The sequence below is a fragment of the Mytilus californianus genome, unplaced genomic scaffold (assembly GCF_021869535.1).
Source record: "Mytilus californianus isolate M0D057914Y unplaced genomic scaffold, xbMytCali1.0.p SCAF_3, whole genome shotgun sequence".
NCBI lineage: Eukaryota > Metazoa > Mollusca > Bivalvia > Mytilida > Mytilidae > Mytilus > Mytilus californianus.
Genome location: NW_026262679.1, coordinates 99,588,412 through 99,607,361, shown reverse-complemented (window position 1 = coordinate 99,607,361; position 18,950 = coordinate 99,588,412). Strand labels below are relative to the sequence as shown.

Here is an 18,950-nt window from a genome sequence, read left to right as displayed (position 1 = left end):
AAACAATGTCTCCCCACCCATTTGAATTCCCCTTTTCCGGGCCATTTTAAGTAGTAACCAAATTTGCAAGACCATGAATAAGTTGTTCAAATTTGTTGAGCTGTTTCTTTCCTTGTTATTCAAGTCATACGAAACAAACGCATCCCCAGGTATTAATGTAAAGAAAAAGAAGTTAACGTCGACATTCGACGTTTTACGCCGATAATCGAGGATATTGTCTATTCGTTGGCAATTATTTTTCTTATCAATATGGATACTTCCAAATGATTGGTTGTAATGAATATGCATGAAATAAAAAGTGATCAGGAGTCTTTCGAGTTTGAAATACGCTCGTTGCGAGGTTTGCTCGACTTCGATCTTAATTGACATGCAATTATAGCATCCCGAATCGACAACGTTCTATTAAAGTAAGAAATTCGTTGAGTGGATCAACTTGCAAGATATTGGATTTGTTAAAAACCGAAGTCGTTTAGACTACGCAAATTATCAAAAAGGTATGTAACTGTTATGTATGGTTAACGTACAATTACTGAAAAGCACTATTTTGTGTGCAGCAAATTGAAATTTTTAATAAATAACGTCGCAAATGACAGTTTACTTGTAAAAAGCGGCGAAATTCGACATTGTACATTCTTGCAAGACATTTGCCAGAAGCCGTTGCGTTTTTATTTGTGATGCTAGTGCTGTAAAAATCCGGTTTTAAAATGGTCTATGTACTTTTGTGAGCATAATTTATGAAAACGAAATTAGCTAGCTTTAACACCAGGTTCAATCCACCATTTTCTACATAAGAAAATGCCTGTACCAAGTCAGGAATATGACAGTTGTTATCCATTCGTTTGATGTGTTTGAAATTTTGATTTTGCCATTTGATTGGGGACTTTCCTTTTGGAATTTTCCACGGAGTTCAGTATTTTTGTGATTTTACTTTATATTCTAAAAACCCATAAATTATAATAATTTACCATTTTCCGAAATCTGACATTTGTGAGGACTATTTATTATTGCAAAAAAATAAAACAGCTTTGGTCGTTGCATCAACGCAAATTCAATAATGACGCAATACTTTATATATGAAGCATATCATTCATGCGAATTTTATCTGATTTTTCACTGTTGCGAAGAGCACAAACACCACCGTAAAAGTTATTATGCGAATAATTTGTTACGTCTAACATGCATATTTTGACGTTTTGCCAACATGTTTGCCCTTATTTTAAACTATTGTAAACAGTTATAAAACAATTTAATATTTTTTTTGGGAACAGTAATACCTGCCTAGTCTATGGATATACATTTTATATAGTTTAACTGTTTTGAATAAATAGAAAAGCTGTTTATCAGTGTGAACTGGTTGATTTCATGGTATTGACGCGATAACGTGCGTTACGTCTGTCACGATTTGGTTGATCGTTATAAACTAAATGTGTCCCACTCAAACATTGTTATACGGGTTACAGTAATCCTTAATCCTTAATCTAAAGTTCACTAGGATAGCATTTACAGAAATGTGGGTTATTAAGTGACAGGACATTATCAATATACTGGAAAGTTATACTAAGATCCGTGCAAAAGGCATTTTCTTTTTTTGTCTTTGAGAAAATTCTGCGTGAATTCTATGCCACATTAGTACAGGTACAGACATGGCAGTAGGGGTGCATAATTAGTACCCATTGGAATACCGATTGACTTGCTGTTGAAACATCAATCCACCAAACTTGTCGATAAAAAAGTCCAGCATTTTAATGATATCATATTGGGTGTATTGGTTGTTGGAATCAGCGAAAAGCAAAGTTTGTCATAAGCTTAGACAAGAAATTATTATCTACGAATCTGATATTTGTAGAAAACGCTATGTTCAATGAGACGATGTAGCCGATATTTCTTTGAGAATATGAATAGTACCGCAAAGCATAGATAAATCAAAAGTTGGTGCAAAATTGTAAAGATTGCGATTAAAGATTTTGGAGTAGATCTTTAGAATTTAAAGAATCCACATACGATTGACACCGCTGGTTGAATTCACGGCATCTCAATATTTCTGAAGGCCATTTTATACTGCAGAAAAAATGGTGTAAGAACTTTAAAAAGATGCAAAGTAGAACATCTTGACGACCTGGCTATATACTAAGAAAATGAAAACAACAATTCATAATTTTTCTGCGTACGAAGCGCGTTTCTGGATAAAGCCAAATATGTAAAAACCAAGGATGCATTAGAACCGAAAGATGTGAAGAGCAATATGACCAACAGAAACCTAATTTAATAGTCAAATTCATCTCAGATCAACTTTGCCTGAGAGAGCTAGAACCTTAGTTTTTCTTAATAATTTCCAGATTTATAAACAGACAATTTAAGAAGAGTAGGGTCGATATAAATCCTGTCAGTGCCGATCTGTGACTACTGAGCTGATGATACTCTCGGGAACTAATAGTCCACCTGAAGCTGATTCGACTCGGTGCTATAAAAAATGAAAGCAATGTTTTATAATTTTTCTGCGTCCGAAGATTTACCTTCATACGGAACGCTCAAAACCAAATACTAGTATTGTTCGTTATAAGGATTTTTATGAATTTTAGGTATCCAGTACAAAGACAGAAGATTTTCATCATCCTTTCTATGTTGCCTAATATTTAGATAGGAATTATTACAGCCTCATTTATTTTTATATTTTTAACGTTTTTTGAATTTAACAGACTCCAATACTCATATAGCTATTGAAGAAAAATAATGACTTTTATTTGCACGGAAGCACTGTCTGTCATGCTTTGTTAACAAATGTCATGGTTATTCTAAATGCATGTGCTATCAAGTATCGTTTCTCGACGAAAATAGACGTAAAAAAGACATAAAATGTTTCCGCTCTAATATCGGCTTTTAAATAGTTTTATGTTTGATCTGTTGGAAATTTAACAGTGTGACATTTAGAAATTAGAAAAAAAAAAAACAACTAATTAAGAAGTCCTGATACTGCTCAGTTTTTAACGTAAATTTTTAGCGATTGTAAAGGTGTATTTAATTTCATCTGATTTTTTCATTCGTCACTGAATTTTGTATTCGTGATATTATTTGTAACGCTGACATTCTAAAAGTGTTTACTTAATAAAATACTTTATCTTTACTTTTAAAGAGTACTATGTATTTTGAATTTTTTCGTCTTTCTAGGAAAATAAGACAATCATGATGATAATAGATACTAAAAAACCCAACATTTTATTCATTGAAATGAAATTTTACGTTTCAGGAAAATGAAGGCCTTTATCATTTTGTTTGCTGTTGTAACTGTAACTGCTCTGAAAACACAAAAAGGTAAATATCGGTAAGGTTCTATTGTCTATAAATCGTTTTCTATGGCAGTCATCAGTGTAGATTTTGCGCTTTAATTTATTTTTCTTCCGATTTTTATTGCATAATCAAAATATCTTAGTACAATTGAATCCGCATTAGATTTTTTGACCTTTTTTTATTTTAGAATTTCGATTTTCACGACTTAAAAAAAAAAACACATTGATTTTTATTTCGATGTGCATTTTTCTTGATTTTTGTAGTCCTTTTTTTTATTTGATTCTCTACCTTTACACATTTGCCAGTCATGTTTGTGTTAAAATACTGACATGAAATTCGCGTATATTTTTTGAGTAGGTATTTCTGGAAATTCTGTTGATTTAAAGTTGTGATGAGGTCACAATTTCAGGAAAAGGATATTTTTCACTAAATGGATGAAAACGATGATTGATAGTCATCTGACCCTATATCTACCAAAACAGCAATCAAAGGTATATTCGACCTGTATATTTAGCATATCTTAGATCCATCAGTCCTATAGACGTCAAAATTGTAAAAAGTCAAAATCACGAAACATTATAAGAAAGGATTCTACAATTTTCTTTCGTGTAGACCACATACAAACTGTACTTATTTCTTTTATATACAGAAAGAACAACCATATTTTACAAAATACATTCACAGAACTGTATATCACTTAAGCACGTGGAAAATACAATAAAGGCATCCGATAGTAAACATGTTAAATATTTCAATCGTTTATTTGTTTTAAACATTCATTTCGTATAAACAGTGCTGTATTCTACTGGGCGCAGTATCAGAATAGTTAAAAAATATATAACACCGTTACACATTAATCCATCTATATTTAACAATATTTTCCATTTGTTTATAACTCTCATTATAGATTTTGATCACTCTATTAAACCTTTCGGTCGTTCCGAAGAGGATATATCAGACTCTAGTATCTCTGAATTCAAGTGGTCAAGTGAGTGGTCAGATTTTGATTCAGGAGAACCGAGTAGTCTTGAAGATGATGGCAGTTTATTCGAAAACAACGAAGATGGGTCAACAGGTTTAACTGTGAGTGCTAACAGCTTATATCAATTTAAACAGACAGAAATGTCTAAAGCAAAGACATTGTCTGAGGAAGAGATAAATGAAGTAACCGATGACTCAATACTAAGCAGTCAGCAACAAATAAACATTTTTGAAAGTTCCGATAGCTGGCTTTCTGGTGAGAATCTATCACCTCGGGATACAAAAAAGAAATCAGATGTCGATAAAAAAGATGGTTTACACAAGGAAGTCAGCCTATCAGAAAGTCAGACACGAAGAGTTGTGAACAAGCAATCACAGTCTAATAGTAACACATTTGAGGAAATACAGATAGACACTCTGAACCAAGAACAAAAACCTAACGCTTTTGTTTTGAATAAAGCCCTTGACCGGACAATAATTGGTAAAGAAAAGATAAATAGCGATGCCAAGTTAACAATTAACAGAAACATAGGTAATGCCAATGACTGGAAGCTAAAATGGACCTCTGGTATCAAACATCAAGCCTGGGTACCAAGTGGACTGTTAGATAAGCCCACTGCAGGTTACAAAGTTAATGATATTCAAAAGAATCTACAAACTGCATCTAGGTCAAATAAATTGTCATTTGATAACGGTGCGCAAGGCAGTGGAGGAAGTAGACAAACTGTAGACAAAGATAGTCAGAAACAGACAGTAAGTACAACATTCAAACGCATCGAAAATAAAACCACCAGTAGAAAGAAAAATCTAGTTGCTGAAAGAAATAGTATATCTTCAGCTTCAGCAAACATTGGTCAGGGAGGAAATAGACAAGGTCGCACATTTGAAAGAAGGAACACCGGTAGTATACAAAGGGTGTCTAATTTAGGAACCAGACTACAAGGGTCAACGAATAGTAGTAATAGGACAAGCTTTTCTCCAAAGCACTCTAGTTTCACTAGTAGAAATACTCATCATAGACTACCGCAAACGAGTATGAGAAGCAGAAATGCAGTCAAATTCCCTGGTCAGTTTATAAACGCAAACAAAGTACGAAATGGAGCAAATATTGGCCGCCAACAACGTCGTAGAAATAATGTACGTGTACATTTATTGTCGTCATGGAACTTACAGGAGCTGCTTGATTTCATACGAAGATTTGCTTCTAAAAACACAACGAACAACCTTTCGAATCAAATACGTTCGGTGGTTTCAGAATTAAACCGTCGCTCAAGCAATAATCGACGAAATAATTGGATGAAAAGATCAAATTTGAGATCTTTATCCTCTAGAAATTATAGACAACAATCTATGGGTTTAAAACGATTAACACCAGGTACTGTGTTTACAGGTGGTCCGTTATATCATAAAATAATATTACGACAACGCACACCACCATATCTTTTAAAAGAAAGATATGTACCTGTACCAAGGACATGTAAGTATCAGTATATAATATTTACGCTATTTTGTTTATTTTTCCTTTGATTTTTTTGTGATATTCGCTTAGTATAATATATCATGTTTAAAACAAATGATGTAGAATTGACAATACAAGAATAAAATAAGCGATAGTCAATGTTGTCTTATAATTTCTATTCTATTGTCAACTTTGCAACATCTTGTTTAAACATACCAATGCATAAGTCGAATAAAGACAGACAACAACATGGCTAATAGAAAAAAAGATGAAAAGACAAACAAAATTAAAATAAGGAGATGTGGTATGATTGCTAATGAGACAATTATGCACCAAAGTTCAAATTAAATGGATGTAAATTATTATATCCAACAATTTGACTTTCAACAATGAGAAAAAACTCATACCGTATAGTCGACTCTTTAAGGCCCCGACATGAAAAACATGAAACAATTCAATTGAGAAAACTAACGGCATAATTTATAACAAAACAATTTACGAAAAACAAATATGACAGACATAATCCAACGACAACCACTGAACTACAGGCTTCTGATTTCTGACAGACACATAAAGAATGTAGCGGGGTCATAGTCCACATTAAGCAATACCGGTACTATAAAGAAAGAAATTGTATTTGTTGCACAGATTTTTCATAACGGTCAAATAATGGTGGTGTCTAATAAATATTTATGAAGAAATAACTTCAAAATGAAAACAACATTTTATCAAGTTGGTACTTCCATTTTTTTGTTTTGTTTTTTTTATCTTATCACAAACAACTTAACAAGCCAAGGGTGCAATTTTTCTATTAGAACCCTTAGTTCAATAGTTTCTTGAAAGTAGCCAACATTTGAGAAAATTATGATAGGAAACGCCACACATAGGATACCTTATCAGCTGGAAATATACTCGATATGCACGATTGCTATAACATAAACATTGAAAGTTTACAGTTGCAAAATATAGGGTGCGGATAATTAACTAAACAAAACGACATATTAAAGTAACATATTTTAATAACATCACAAGGGTCAAGTTATTTCTATTTTCAGATTCAAAATCATAAGTTTTAATTCTTTTCTGAAATATATGATATAATAACATATACGGTATCAATTTTATTGCATCATATAAATAATAATTATAATAGATATATAAGTTCCTAACGTTTTAAATATTGTTTTTTTTTATTCCGAGAAGTCAGAAAACGCAAATAAATTCATAATAAAAAAATTAACAACAAGCAATTAAACAAGAACAAATATGTGCTAAAGTTTAAATAGAAAACCATTTAAAAAACACTCGAAATGTTTCTTAGTAATACAAAAGATGAACAATCATGAGTATGGCATGGTATTGGTTGCAAAAATTTGATATTTTTCATTTAAATGCAATATTTCTTATTCAGTTGGTATATTTCTTCATTTAAATGCAATATTTTTTTATTTGAATGGTATATTTTTACATTTAAATGCAATATTTTTTATTCAGATGGTATACTTTTTCATTCAAATGGTATAATTTTTCATTCAAATGGTACAATTTTTCATTCAAATGGTATAATTTTCGTTCAAATGCAATATTTTTTATTCAATTGGTATAGTAGTTTTTTATTTATATGCAATAATTGCATTATGGGAAATTCTTTGACGTCATAAGGTCAAATTTGCAACAACGTTTGTGATTGGTCGGAAATTATTTGGATTTCTCCCCTTTCTTTCTAAACTTGAGTAACCAAGAATTAAAAAAACGCGTCAGAATATCACCCCTCTAACTAAATTTGGAGTTCGTGCGAGTTCGTGCACTGGCTGTTAATGCCAATAATGGCCAGGACGAGCAAAAAATGCGAGTGACAAGTAACAATAAATAATTTGACACACAACTTGTTCATGGATAGAAACAGATGCCTGCGTGCATGGCAAAAAACCTCCAATGAAAACCTTTTCTGAAGAAACTTTCCTACAGTCTACACATTGAAATAAAAAAAAAATACATAGCTAGCCCCCCACCCACCCCCCTTCCCCCTTCTAAGTCCAGATACATGTAATCATGACGTTCTTTAGTGCTATATCATTTTTTACTTTTCTTGATCCCCAGAGACGTTGCAGGAAGGCACACATGAAAATAGAATAAAAAGCATCCAGGACGTTACAATTATTTGGACTAAGCCCCCTCTTTTTTACTACATGTAGAAAAAAAATCACCTAATAACGACAGCAGAACCAGAAACCCATAAGTAGAGACATAAGCTGTTATACTCCGGAACTAATTCTTTAATAAAGACAATTCAGGATAAATTGGAACCAGTTACTAACCCATGTTACAACAATAGTCCTATGACATAGGACTTCACTATATGAGGCGTGAACTTCATATTTAATACTATCTATAATATGTGCTCTCATGTCCTATGCTGCAAATCATTTTACATTTAGGATTCGTTGCTGAGCTTTTTTTTTTTACTGTTCTCGTCTCCGAATACCTTAAATAGATTTTTTTCAAGCCCCACAGTAGTTCAATAATTACTATATGTCTTTGCATAAATAAGTATGCAGGACATATTTCAAAACATATTTTATCTTCAGGACTTTTAAATGATTTACTTTTCAATACTGCATTGGGAAGGGGTATACAAGTTTATTTTGTGACACATTATATAATATAATTAGGTATCCAACAAATTATATGATTGTACGTTTAGCTATTATCTAGACCCGTACAAAATGTATATAATTAGACACATTTAACAGGGGCGGATCCAAAACCTCGGTGTCTAGAGGGGGGGGGGCGGGGAGGGGGGAGTAGGTTCAAATTTAGATATTTGTATAGAGATGTATATATGCGAGTATTGGCAGTAATGGTTATGGTGTGTGTGTGAGGGTAGGGGTTTCAGATCAAAGATCGTTTCTATAATTCTATATCTTTTAGTTTTTACCATTTCACTCTATTCTTTATCCTTTGATCTCTATTATATTTGTCCTAAACATGCGTGACATATTTGCCACTGGACATAAGGCAACCAAAAGTCAATCAACGTATTCTGTATTTCATTATTTCTTTATTATGTTATCTATAGGTTTGGTCCCGCCCCTTATCTATTTTTTTGCACATTAGGGACGACATCAAAAGTTCAATGTAGGATAAAAAAAAACTTAATTCATATAGTTTTTTTCACTGACCCCCTACCCCCCCCCCCCCCCCCTCTTAACTTAATTTGGGAAAAATGATTGACCAATAAGGATATATATAAAATCGATGTTACTTAAACAAAACTTGCAGCAATTTTGACCCCCCCCCCCTCCCCCCCCCCCCAAAAAAAAAAACAAACAAAAACTATTTGAATTAAGTTTTTTATCCTTCATTGATTTTCTGATGTCGTCCCTTATCCTCTCAATTCCCAATTCATGTCCTGATAAATGGTGACTCATGCATATCATCATATGTGGTTATTAAAACAAGAAACATATTCATATTATAATAATTAATGTATGCTAGGACTTATAGATAGATGTCATTAGTCCCAGGTCATGTAATAAAGTAGGTCTTATAAAAATACAATAGCATTTTAATTTTGATGATTATATATATGTTTATATATTTAATAATGCCATTTTTTTTGGAAAAAAGGGTAGGGGCAAGGCGTTTATAAAACATTTCAATGGGGCGCGTTTTTTTTTGGTTCTTCGGAAGTGAGCCAGAAGAAGTCCATTTCTGGTTTTTTTTTTTGCATCTTCTGGCTCTCTTCCACCTCTTCTTTTTTGATAGGTTGACGGCAGAGGCACATAACAAACATGGCGTCGTTTGGTCTAAATGAAATTAATAAACTTTATGAATGCAGATATATTAGAATGTGAGCTGTTTTATAAACGTTTTTATGGTATGACGGCCTTAGTAGGACATCCCTGTAGGACGATAAGCTGGATAAATATAAGAACTACACGGACAATAACAGTTAAGGGACGATTATTTGATATTCTAGGGAAGGGATTTTGATTGATTGGTGTTTAACGCTACTTTCAACACTATTGGGCTATTCCGTGGTGGTCAGTTTGAATTTATAGAAGAAGGATCGGGAAGGGAAGAGAGGGCATTATTATTCATTTCAATCTGTCGCTAATCATGCCTATTTTTCAGCTCTTACCAGGCAACCATATTCATTTATGAAATCCTTCTGTCCCCCACCCCAACAAATAAATAAATATCAAATTGTTTTCCTCTTATTTAACACAAGTTTAGATTGATTGATTGTTTGTTGCTAAGTTTAACGCCCAGTGAAAATTATTTCATGCTTGTTCAGGAAAACACGAGTTTAGAAGTCACGTATATAATATAAAAATGAAGAGATGGAATATAATTGCTAATAAGGCAACTATCCACCGGAGTTCAAATATGAAGTGGATGTAAGCAATTATAGATAAGATAAGATAAGATAAGAAAAATTTATTTTAAGTCGGGTTACATGAAATACTACAAACATAAGCTCTGTAGAGCTTTTTGCCGTCATGTAGACAAATGCTTTTTGTAGACAATCGTAAGGCCTTCAACAATGACAAAAACCTGAAACTGTAAAGTCGTCTATAAAAGGCCCGATATGAAAAGTGTGAACAATTCAAACGAAATAACTAACAGCCTAATTATACATAACAAAACAATTTACAAAATATCAAATATGAGTCAAGACAGGAACCAACGACAACCACTAAACTACAGGCTCCATCCCTGGGACAGGCAAATAAAGAATATGGCAGGGTGGATATAAAAACGAAGATGTGGTATGATTGCAAATGAGACAACTCTCCACAAGAGATCAAATGACACAGAAATCAACAGCTATAAGTCACCGTACGGCCTTCGACAATAAGCAAAGCCTACACCGCATAGTCAGCTATAAAAGGCCCCGAAATCAAAAATGTAAAACAATTCAATCGAGAAAACTAACGGCCGAATTAATGTACAAAAAAATGAACGAAACACAAATATGTATAACAAAGCAACAAACGGCAACCACTGAATTACAGGCTCCTAACTTGGGACAAGCATATACATACAGAATGTGGCGGGGTTAAACATGTTAGCGGGATCCCAATCCTCCCCCTAATATGAGACAGCGGTGTAACAGTACAACAACATGTTTGTGAGCAACCCATCCCGAAGCTGGGACAGTGGTGTAACAGTACAATAAAATAACAACCTGCACAAATCAGCAAACGATCGGTACGAGACACACAAAACAACTAACATTAAGACAATAGACACAAAGCACCGACATAAGAGTATTTGCAATTACTGGAAGTTTGCTCAAACCTAATTACAACTTGTACTGAAATAAATCTTGTTCTCCCAGCCTGAGTTATCAATCAGTACACAACGCGCGGCAAAGGATTTATTAAAAAAAGAAAACAGTCTGAGAAACGTCTGGTTTACGTTGTATATAGATATAAGAAGATGTGGTATGAGTGCCGATGAGACAACTCTCCATCCAAGTCATAATTTGTAAATGTAAACCATTAAAAGTCAACGTGTTGTCTTCAACACGGAGCCTTGGCTCAAACCGAACAGCAAGCTATAAAGGGCCCCCAAAAAATTAGTAGTGTAAAACCATTCAAACGGGAAAACCAACGGTGTCTAATCTATTTAAAAAAAACGATATACTTGCATACAAATCCATATACAATGAAACGGTTTTTGAAAAGTGGACCGAACGTTTTGACCATCGAAATTTTGCAATAGAAATACTAGTTATGACCACAAGATTTTAACAGCCAGTGCAGGACTCGCACGAACGTTAGATTTAGTTAGAGGGGCGATATTCTGACGCGTTTTTTAATTCTTGGTCACCCATGTTTCTAAAGAAAGTGGAGAAATCGAAACAATTTCCGACCAATCACAAACGTTGTTGCAAATTTGACCTTATGACGTCAAAGAATTTCCCATAATGCAATTATTGCATATAAATAAAAAACTACTATACCAATTGAAAAAAAAAATATTGCATTCAAATGACATTTTATACCAATTGAATAAAAACTATTGCATTTGAATGAAAATTATACCATTTGAATGAAAAATTAAACCATTTGAATGAAAAATTATACCATTTGAATAAAAAATATTGCATTTAAATGAAAAAATATACCATTCAAATAAAAAAATTTGGCATTTAAATGAAGAAATATACCAACTGAATAAGAAATATTGCATTTAAATGAAAAATATCAAATTTTTGCAACCAATACCATGCCATACATGAGGTTCTGACTTAGGACAACCATATCAACATTTTGTGAGCTCTCGACAATCCTTTTATCTCGATAATATGAATTTTAATGCCCCCAATTATTGAAATCTAACTCAATTGAAGTACTTTATCTGCTGATCATGTATTCTTCCAGATAAACATCGGGCATAGTATATATATTTATTGAATGATGAATGATTTTGCCTACCGTTAAATTTTACCTTTCATTTTAAGAACAGTAGCATGTTTATTTGATATCAATATGAACCCAGTTGTGCATTTAAAAGACATTTATTCATATTCTAAGATTTTAGCTTAACCATTTTCATAGGATGACATGTAAGCATACCCAGATATTAATTAACTCCGATCCACCAGTCTGAGTTTGTTGTTTCTTTCCAGTTTGTTGTTTCGTTTCACAGATGCTTTTCTTGCTGCTTTCAAGAAACAATGCAGTTTTAGTTTGAGGCTTAATCTAAGAGTTGAACAAAATTGTTTCAGTGATCTTATGATGACCTTTTTTTAATTTCAGGGTCATCTATATAATCGATTACGATTTCAATTCAATCTTAAATATATTTTTTTTTATAATTTTAAGTGAGTTTGATAGACCTTTGTTCCATATACATTGACATTAAGTAAATAAATGCAGCATCCATTGCAACATTAATTACCATTATATTAGTATCCTAACAATTTTTTTTTTACGTCTGTCAAATGTTCGAGGAAATGGAAACGTAATTCTTAGTTCTTTACTTATATCTTACCAGCTTTCAAATAAAAAAAAACAGTAGTTTATTGATGTTCAAATTTCATAAATCGATCAAGAAAAATACAAATCAATGTAAAACAAAATCTGATTTAATCGCATGAACCAGGTGCGTCGACAGGATAAGCGTCTCCTACTGTGTATGCAAATCTACATTCAGTTAAAATGTCACAACCGGAAAAAGTACACAATCGGAAAAAGTACACAATCGGTAAAATTAAAAAAATAAAAACACTGTTCTGGTATCGAAAGATGTAGGACCACGAAAAGGTGTCGCTAGTGATTTGAGACAAAGACACATTGTATCGGTCATCCAATTCATGCCAGTGACCGTAAATCGTATGTACTAAAGTGTGCTTCCTCATAACTTATTACTTCGAGCAGTTTTAGTGTAAGGAGAACACTCCGGTTAATGAAATTCGTATAGTGTGAACATGCACAAGCATAACTTGTTAATTGAGATATGTAAACACCACACGATGAAGCAGACGGTATGAATCTGCGAACAAATGTGAAGTTGAAAATTGTAAAGTTGAAATATTCAGTTTTGTTTGTGACAATATCTAGGAAAAGATCAAGGTATGAATCAGACCTTCTAGTGTCAGTTGTATCTCTAAAATCAACTGAGATATATATTCAAAACTAGGTTTCAGAGATATTGTAAAACTACATTCTCTAGGGTGTGAATCAGATGTAGATACTTAAAAAATCCAAAAACTTGTATAGTAAATACAATATAAAGTCCCTACCCTAAAATAAAAACATCAGAATAAAGACAAGGAAACTGACGCAATCCAAGCAATATACAAACTCAAAAATTCTACTTTGCTACTTTTTGTTGATGGAACAGATGTTCCAATTGTCGTAACTTCAATCCCGTCCCCTTTTCACCGAATAAGACTTATCACCAGGTTTGTACTAACATAAGCAACATGACGGGTGCAACATGTGGAACAGGATCTGCTTACCCTTCCGGAGCACCTGAGATCACTCCCAGTTTTAAGTGCGGTTCGTCTTGATCAGTCTTTGGTTTTCTATGTTGTGTTTTGTGCACTGTTATTTGTTTGTCTTTTTTGCCATGGCGTTGTCAGTTTATTTTCGACTTGTGAGTTTTAATGTTCCTTTGGTATCCTTCGCCTCTCTTTCAAATTAGTTAAGTCTTTCCACTTTTCGTGGAAAGACCTTTTGCTTTTGTTCTGATTATTAGGTCTTTCTATTTTTCCGTGGAAAGACTTTTTGATTTTGTTCTGATTTTTAGGTCTTTCCACTTTCCTGTGGAAAGACCTATTGATTTTCTGCTGATTATTATTATTAGGTCTTTCCACTTTTCTGTGAAAAGACCTATTGTATTTGTTCTGATTATTATTTTTTTTTCTTCCGCCAAATTTTGTTTTTGCTTGTAATTTTTGTTTCGCAACATGTTGCGTAAATATTTGGTATATATTATCGTACAGTTTATGCGCTTTTAATTTCGACCCTGTTTAACCGAACAATATTTTTTGTAAGACTTATCTTCCCAAACACTGCTTTTTTGTGTATGCATCTCCTTCGCAACCGTAAAAGAAATCGACAAATATACTTTTCCAAATGGCTCGTTTAATCCTCAGTATTCTTCGGTCAATTTTAACCGAAGCGATACTGAGAGTCCATATGAGAGTTATTTCCCCTTTTGTATTTCCCATAAGTGGTATCTAAATAGAACGTATGAACCGTAAGTGATAGAGACCTACGGTATCCTGATTTGAGGTCCTTGGTCCATCAGAAAGAAAATAGTGTCAAGGTCAAAGATCAAGGTCATTTTCTAATTTTTGCCTTTTGTTTGTGTGTTCATCTTATCTTATATAAAAACTAGATACAATAGAACTAATGTTAAATGTTTGGGTTGTTTAGACAAATAAATGGTAATATAACTTCATTTTGATACATAATAAAGCCATACTGTCTTTGGCAAAGGGTTTGGTGACACATGACCTTGAAAAATATCAACCGGAAGTGACCTTGTGCTAACCGGAAGTAGCTAATTTTGCACTGATTGAAGGGAAAAATACATAGAAACTATGCATGTTTAGAATCAGCAAAAGATAACCTTTCATTGACACCGGAAGTCACCTTCTGTAAACAGGAAGTAGCAAATTTTCTCCCTTATTTGAAATAAAAGTAGATAGAAACCATATAATTTTGGAATCAGTGCGTAGCACGCTATCATTTAAGGCCGTAGTGATATTTTTTAAACTGGAAGTTGCAAAAAATTCCCTAATTTCAGACAATAGTATATATCCTCAGGACTTTTTGTCCAGTTTTGACCGAAGCGATACGAAGACTCCTTATTAGAGTTATTTCCCTTCTGTATTTGACATAAGTGATACATTAATGTATAGCATGAATGGCAAGTGATATACATCTAAGGTATATTGATTTGGGCTCCGTGGTTCGCTAAAATGAAATTGGGGTCTAGGTCAAAGGTCAAGGTCATATTCTAAATTTGGACTTTTTCTTGTTTAATGATCTCCTCAGTCACTTTTGAAGATATATAGAAAAAAAACTAGTGCAAAATGTTTGCCTCATTGTGATGAAGATATAATACATTGGTCTAAAACAATTCAACGACATCTTATAGGAGTTATTGTCCCTGAAATGATAACATTTAAGGGTTAATTGATTATCACTCCAACTTGGTACATGATAAAGCCATAGGGCCTTTGCAAAATGTTGGGTAACTTATGACCTTGAAAAATGTAAACCGGAAATGACCTTGAGTAAACCGGAAATAGCTTTTTTTGCACTTATTTCATGGAAAAATACATATAAACTATATATTTTTTAAATACGTTTATATAAACCTATCATTTCAAACCGGAAGTAACCTTCCATAAACCGGAAGTACATAATAACTCCTTTATTACATGTAAAAGTTTATAGAAACTATATATTTTTGGAATCAGTGTGAATATAGCTATCATGTGAGACCGGATGTGACTTTTTTAAAACCGGAAGTTGACAATTATCCCCCTTTTTCCAGGCAAAAATATATAGAAGCATATTTTTTTGAATCAATATGAAGAAACCTATGCTTGGACGCCAATGGAACCGTTGAGTAAACCGGGAGTAGCTTTTCATCAATAATTCAGAAAATTGATGTGGAAAGACCTTAAATTGTTCTCTGAACAATGGGTTTTTAATTTTTTTTTTTCTTTTGCCTAATTTTTTTCTTGCGCTGTATTATTGTTTCAAAAGATGTCGCTTAGATTTTTTTTGTATATGATATCGTACAGTTTATATGCTTTTGAAACTGACCCTTTTTAACCTAACACTGTTTTTCTTGTTATGACTACTCCTTTGCAACCGTAAATGAAATCGACAAATTTATTTTTCCAAATTGCTCGTTATATCCTCAGAATGTTACGTTTAATTTTGACCAAAGCGTTACGGAGATTCCATATGAGAGTTTTTCCCCCTTATGTGTTTAACATAAGTGAAATGTGATAGATACTCATAAACCAGAAGTCATACAGACCTAGGGTATTTCGATTTGAGGTCTTTGGTCCACCAAAATGAAAATTAGGTCAAGGTTAAAGGTCAAGGTCATGTCACAAATTTTGATTTTGGCTTGTTATCACTTATTATCAGAAAAAATATAAGATATCGACAAAACATTTTTACAGAACAGTTGCAACAAATCGTTACACATAAATTTTGTTTGAAAAGTTTTTTCCCCTCTTATATTTAAAATTAGCTATATGGTGACATAATTCATTAACCATATAAAGTAAAGACCTGGGGTCTTTTGATTTGAGGTCCTTGTTTTATGACCTTAAAATTGGGGTCAAGGTCAAAGTTTGATTTGACGTTCTAGATTTTGACCTTTGCTCTAACTTCTTATTGGTTCAAGTTAAAGTCAAAGGGTCTTTTACATTGGGTAACAGATATATGACCTTCAAAAAGGTCAACCGAAAGTGACCTTTTGTAAACAGGAAGTAGCTATCTTTGCATTATTTTCATGTACAAGTTACTACAACTTTATATTTTTGGAATCAGTGTAAAGTGTGGTTCCAATGTAACCGGAAGTAGCATTTTGTAACCGGAAGTAACTATTCATCTCCCTTATTTTAGCAAAAGTATATAAAAAGCATATATTTTCGGAATCAGCATAAATTAGGCCATTATTTGATACCAAATTTGACATTTTAAACCAAAATTGAATATTTTCCTGTCTAGATATGTCTATTTGGTATAGTTTTATCATTTTTACTTTCAGGAAAAAGCGGAAATCATCAAGACAACTGAAGTTTCTTCCATCTTGTTGCTGATTTAATGAGTAGCATATTTTTTTTTCATTTAAATAAATTTAATTTTTTGGTATCATATTTTGTAAAAAATATAAAAATAAGATGTGATATGACTTTCAATGAGACAATTATCAATCAGAGACTCAATGTATATATTTGTGATTATAGGATAACGAACGGCTTAACAATGAACAAAATCCATATAGAAAAATAAGCTATAAATGACCTAAACGTGACAAATGTGAAACAATTTTTTAAAATTGTACAAATTGCGTGCATTATCTGTCCAATACCTTTTCCGATTGCATCCACTTTATTTCATTATTCAATTATTACGATGATTATAAACTTTTGGCCGCTAATCATTAAACTGTTTATCAGATACGTCTGTACATTGGTTTGGATTTAATGTATAACTCACAGTTACTGAAACCACTGATTCGTAATCATGTGTTTAGGTGAATAAGCCACAGAGTACCGTTTAAAGCAGCTTAAGGCTAAATGTAGTTTCTGTTTTAACATGTCAGAGAAGACCATCAATCAATTCAAAAACAACTTTTTGCTGGGTGACAATGCACAACTTCTCATATAGAGACATAAATGCTTTCCTTATAAACCATCAGCCACTTTTAGAAATAAAAAATCATCAAATAACTGAAAGACCGAACGCAATAATTTGAAGAAAGGTACTTCAAAATTTGAAGGACAGGTATATGTCAATATGTGTTATACGAACTAGGTTAATAAGGAATATCTATCCTGTAATGTATATTTCATTGAGTTGACAATTATCACACTACAGTTTTAAGTAATTGTGTATTGGATACTACATTGAGTGTTATTGTACGATCCAAAATTGTGACTGATTGAGGCATTTCAAAAGTTATCTTTTATTTCCGTACAAAATACAACATCTATCACTGCATGTGCTTTCCGTAACAACGTTAAAACAATGTATTCAAGCAAATCTCAATTCAAGTCAAGAAAAAAAAAAACTCATTAAACAAGCATATTTATTATTTGTATTTGTTTTTTTTGCCTTTTTTTTTTTTTTTATAGTTTTGATAAACAAAAGGGTATATGTATTCTGCACCTAGCTATTTGGTCACGAATGTATCTGATGAAGGTTCCAGAAGCGTGTCGTGCGAACTAAGATCTGTTTCTTTGTAAATTATTACTAACATTTTTGTACATTATTCCATTTGTAAATTTAAAATAAACATCATATCATACAAAGTCGTGGCGTCATGGTGGATATGTTACAGAAATATTTTACAGCCGGAATCTAATAAATTACTTTAAAAGGTATGGATGAAAACTTATTAAAAAGGGAAAAGATTAATATTCATACACTTCTGGCTCTGGAAAGAGGGTTCACAGTATTTTGTCTTTTAGATAATCATCATTTCGTCATACGTGTCGAAAATCATTGGTTAATCGAAATTTCAATATTAGTTATATTAGATTTAAATGATCATATTTGACAACTTTGTAAGTTAAAGAGACAACAGCCAAACAGAACATAACATATTTTATACGACCTTAGTTATAATAATTACAGTGAACGCAAAATGTGGTGAAATAGATATAAGAAGATGTGGTATGAGTGCCAATGAAACAACTCTCCATCCAAGTCAAAATTTATAAAAGTAAACCATAATAGGTCAAAGTACGGTCTTCAACACGGAGCCTAAAAGAACATTTAATGCTTGATGATTTTTGAGGAATCTCAAATATATAAGGAATACTCAACATTTCCTCATTGATCACTGGTTGTACAATACTGTCAGATTAAGATTAACTGATCAGTCTAGATAGGCTTGGTATGCTATTCTGCAGATTCTTTAAAGCACTGACTCATGTATGTAATTACAGTCGCAATTTTGAAAAGTAAAGTAAAATTAATATTATATAATGTTGTTTGGAAGT

General features: G+C 32.6%; 1 protein-coding gene across 1 annotated transcript; it reads left to right on the top strand.

Annotated features, from left to right (window-relative positions):
• The first annotated feature begins 4,203 nt into the window (after positions 1 to 4,203).
• LOC127735534 (putative uncharacterized protein DDB_G0286901) lies at positions 4,204 to 17,034 on the top strand. Its single transcript, XM_052245744.1, has 2 exons — positions 4,204 to 5,743; positions 16,991 to 17,034. Coding segments are annotated over exons 1-2 (1,338 nt in total). The 5' UTR covers positions 4,204 to 4,407; the 3' UTR covers positions 16,993 to 17,034.
• The last annotated feature ends 1,916 nt before the right edge of the window (positions 17,035 to 18,950 follow it).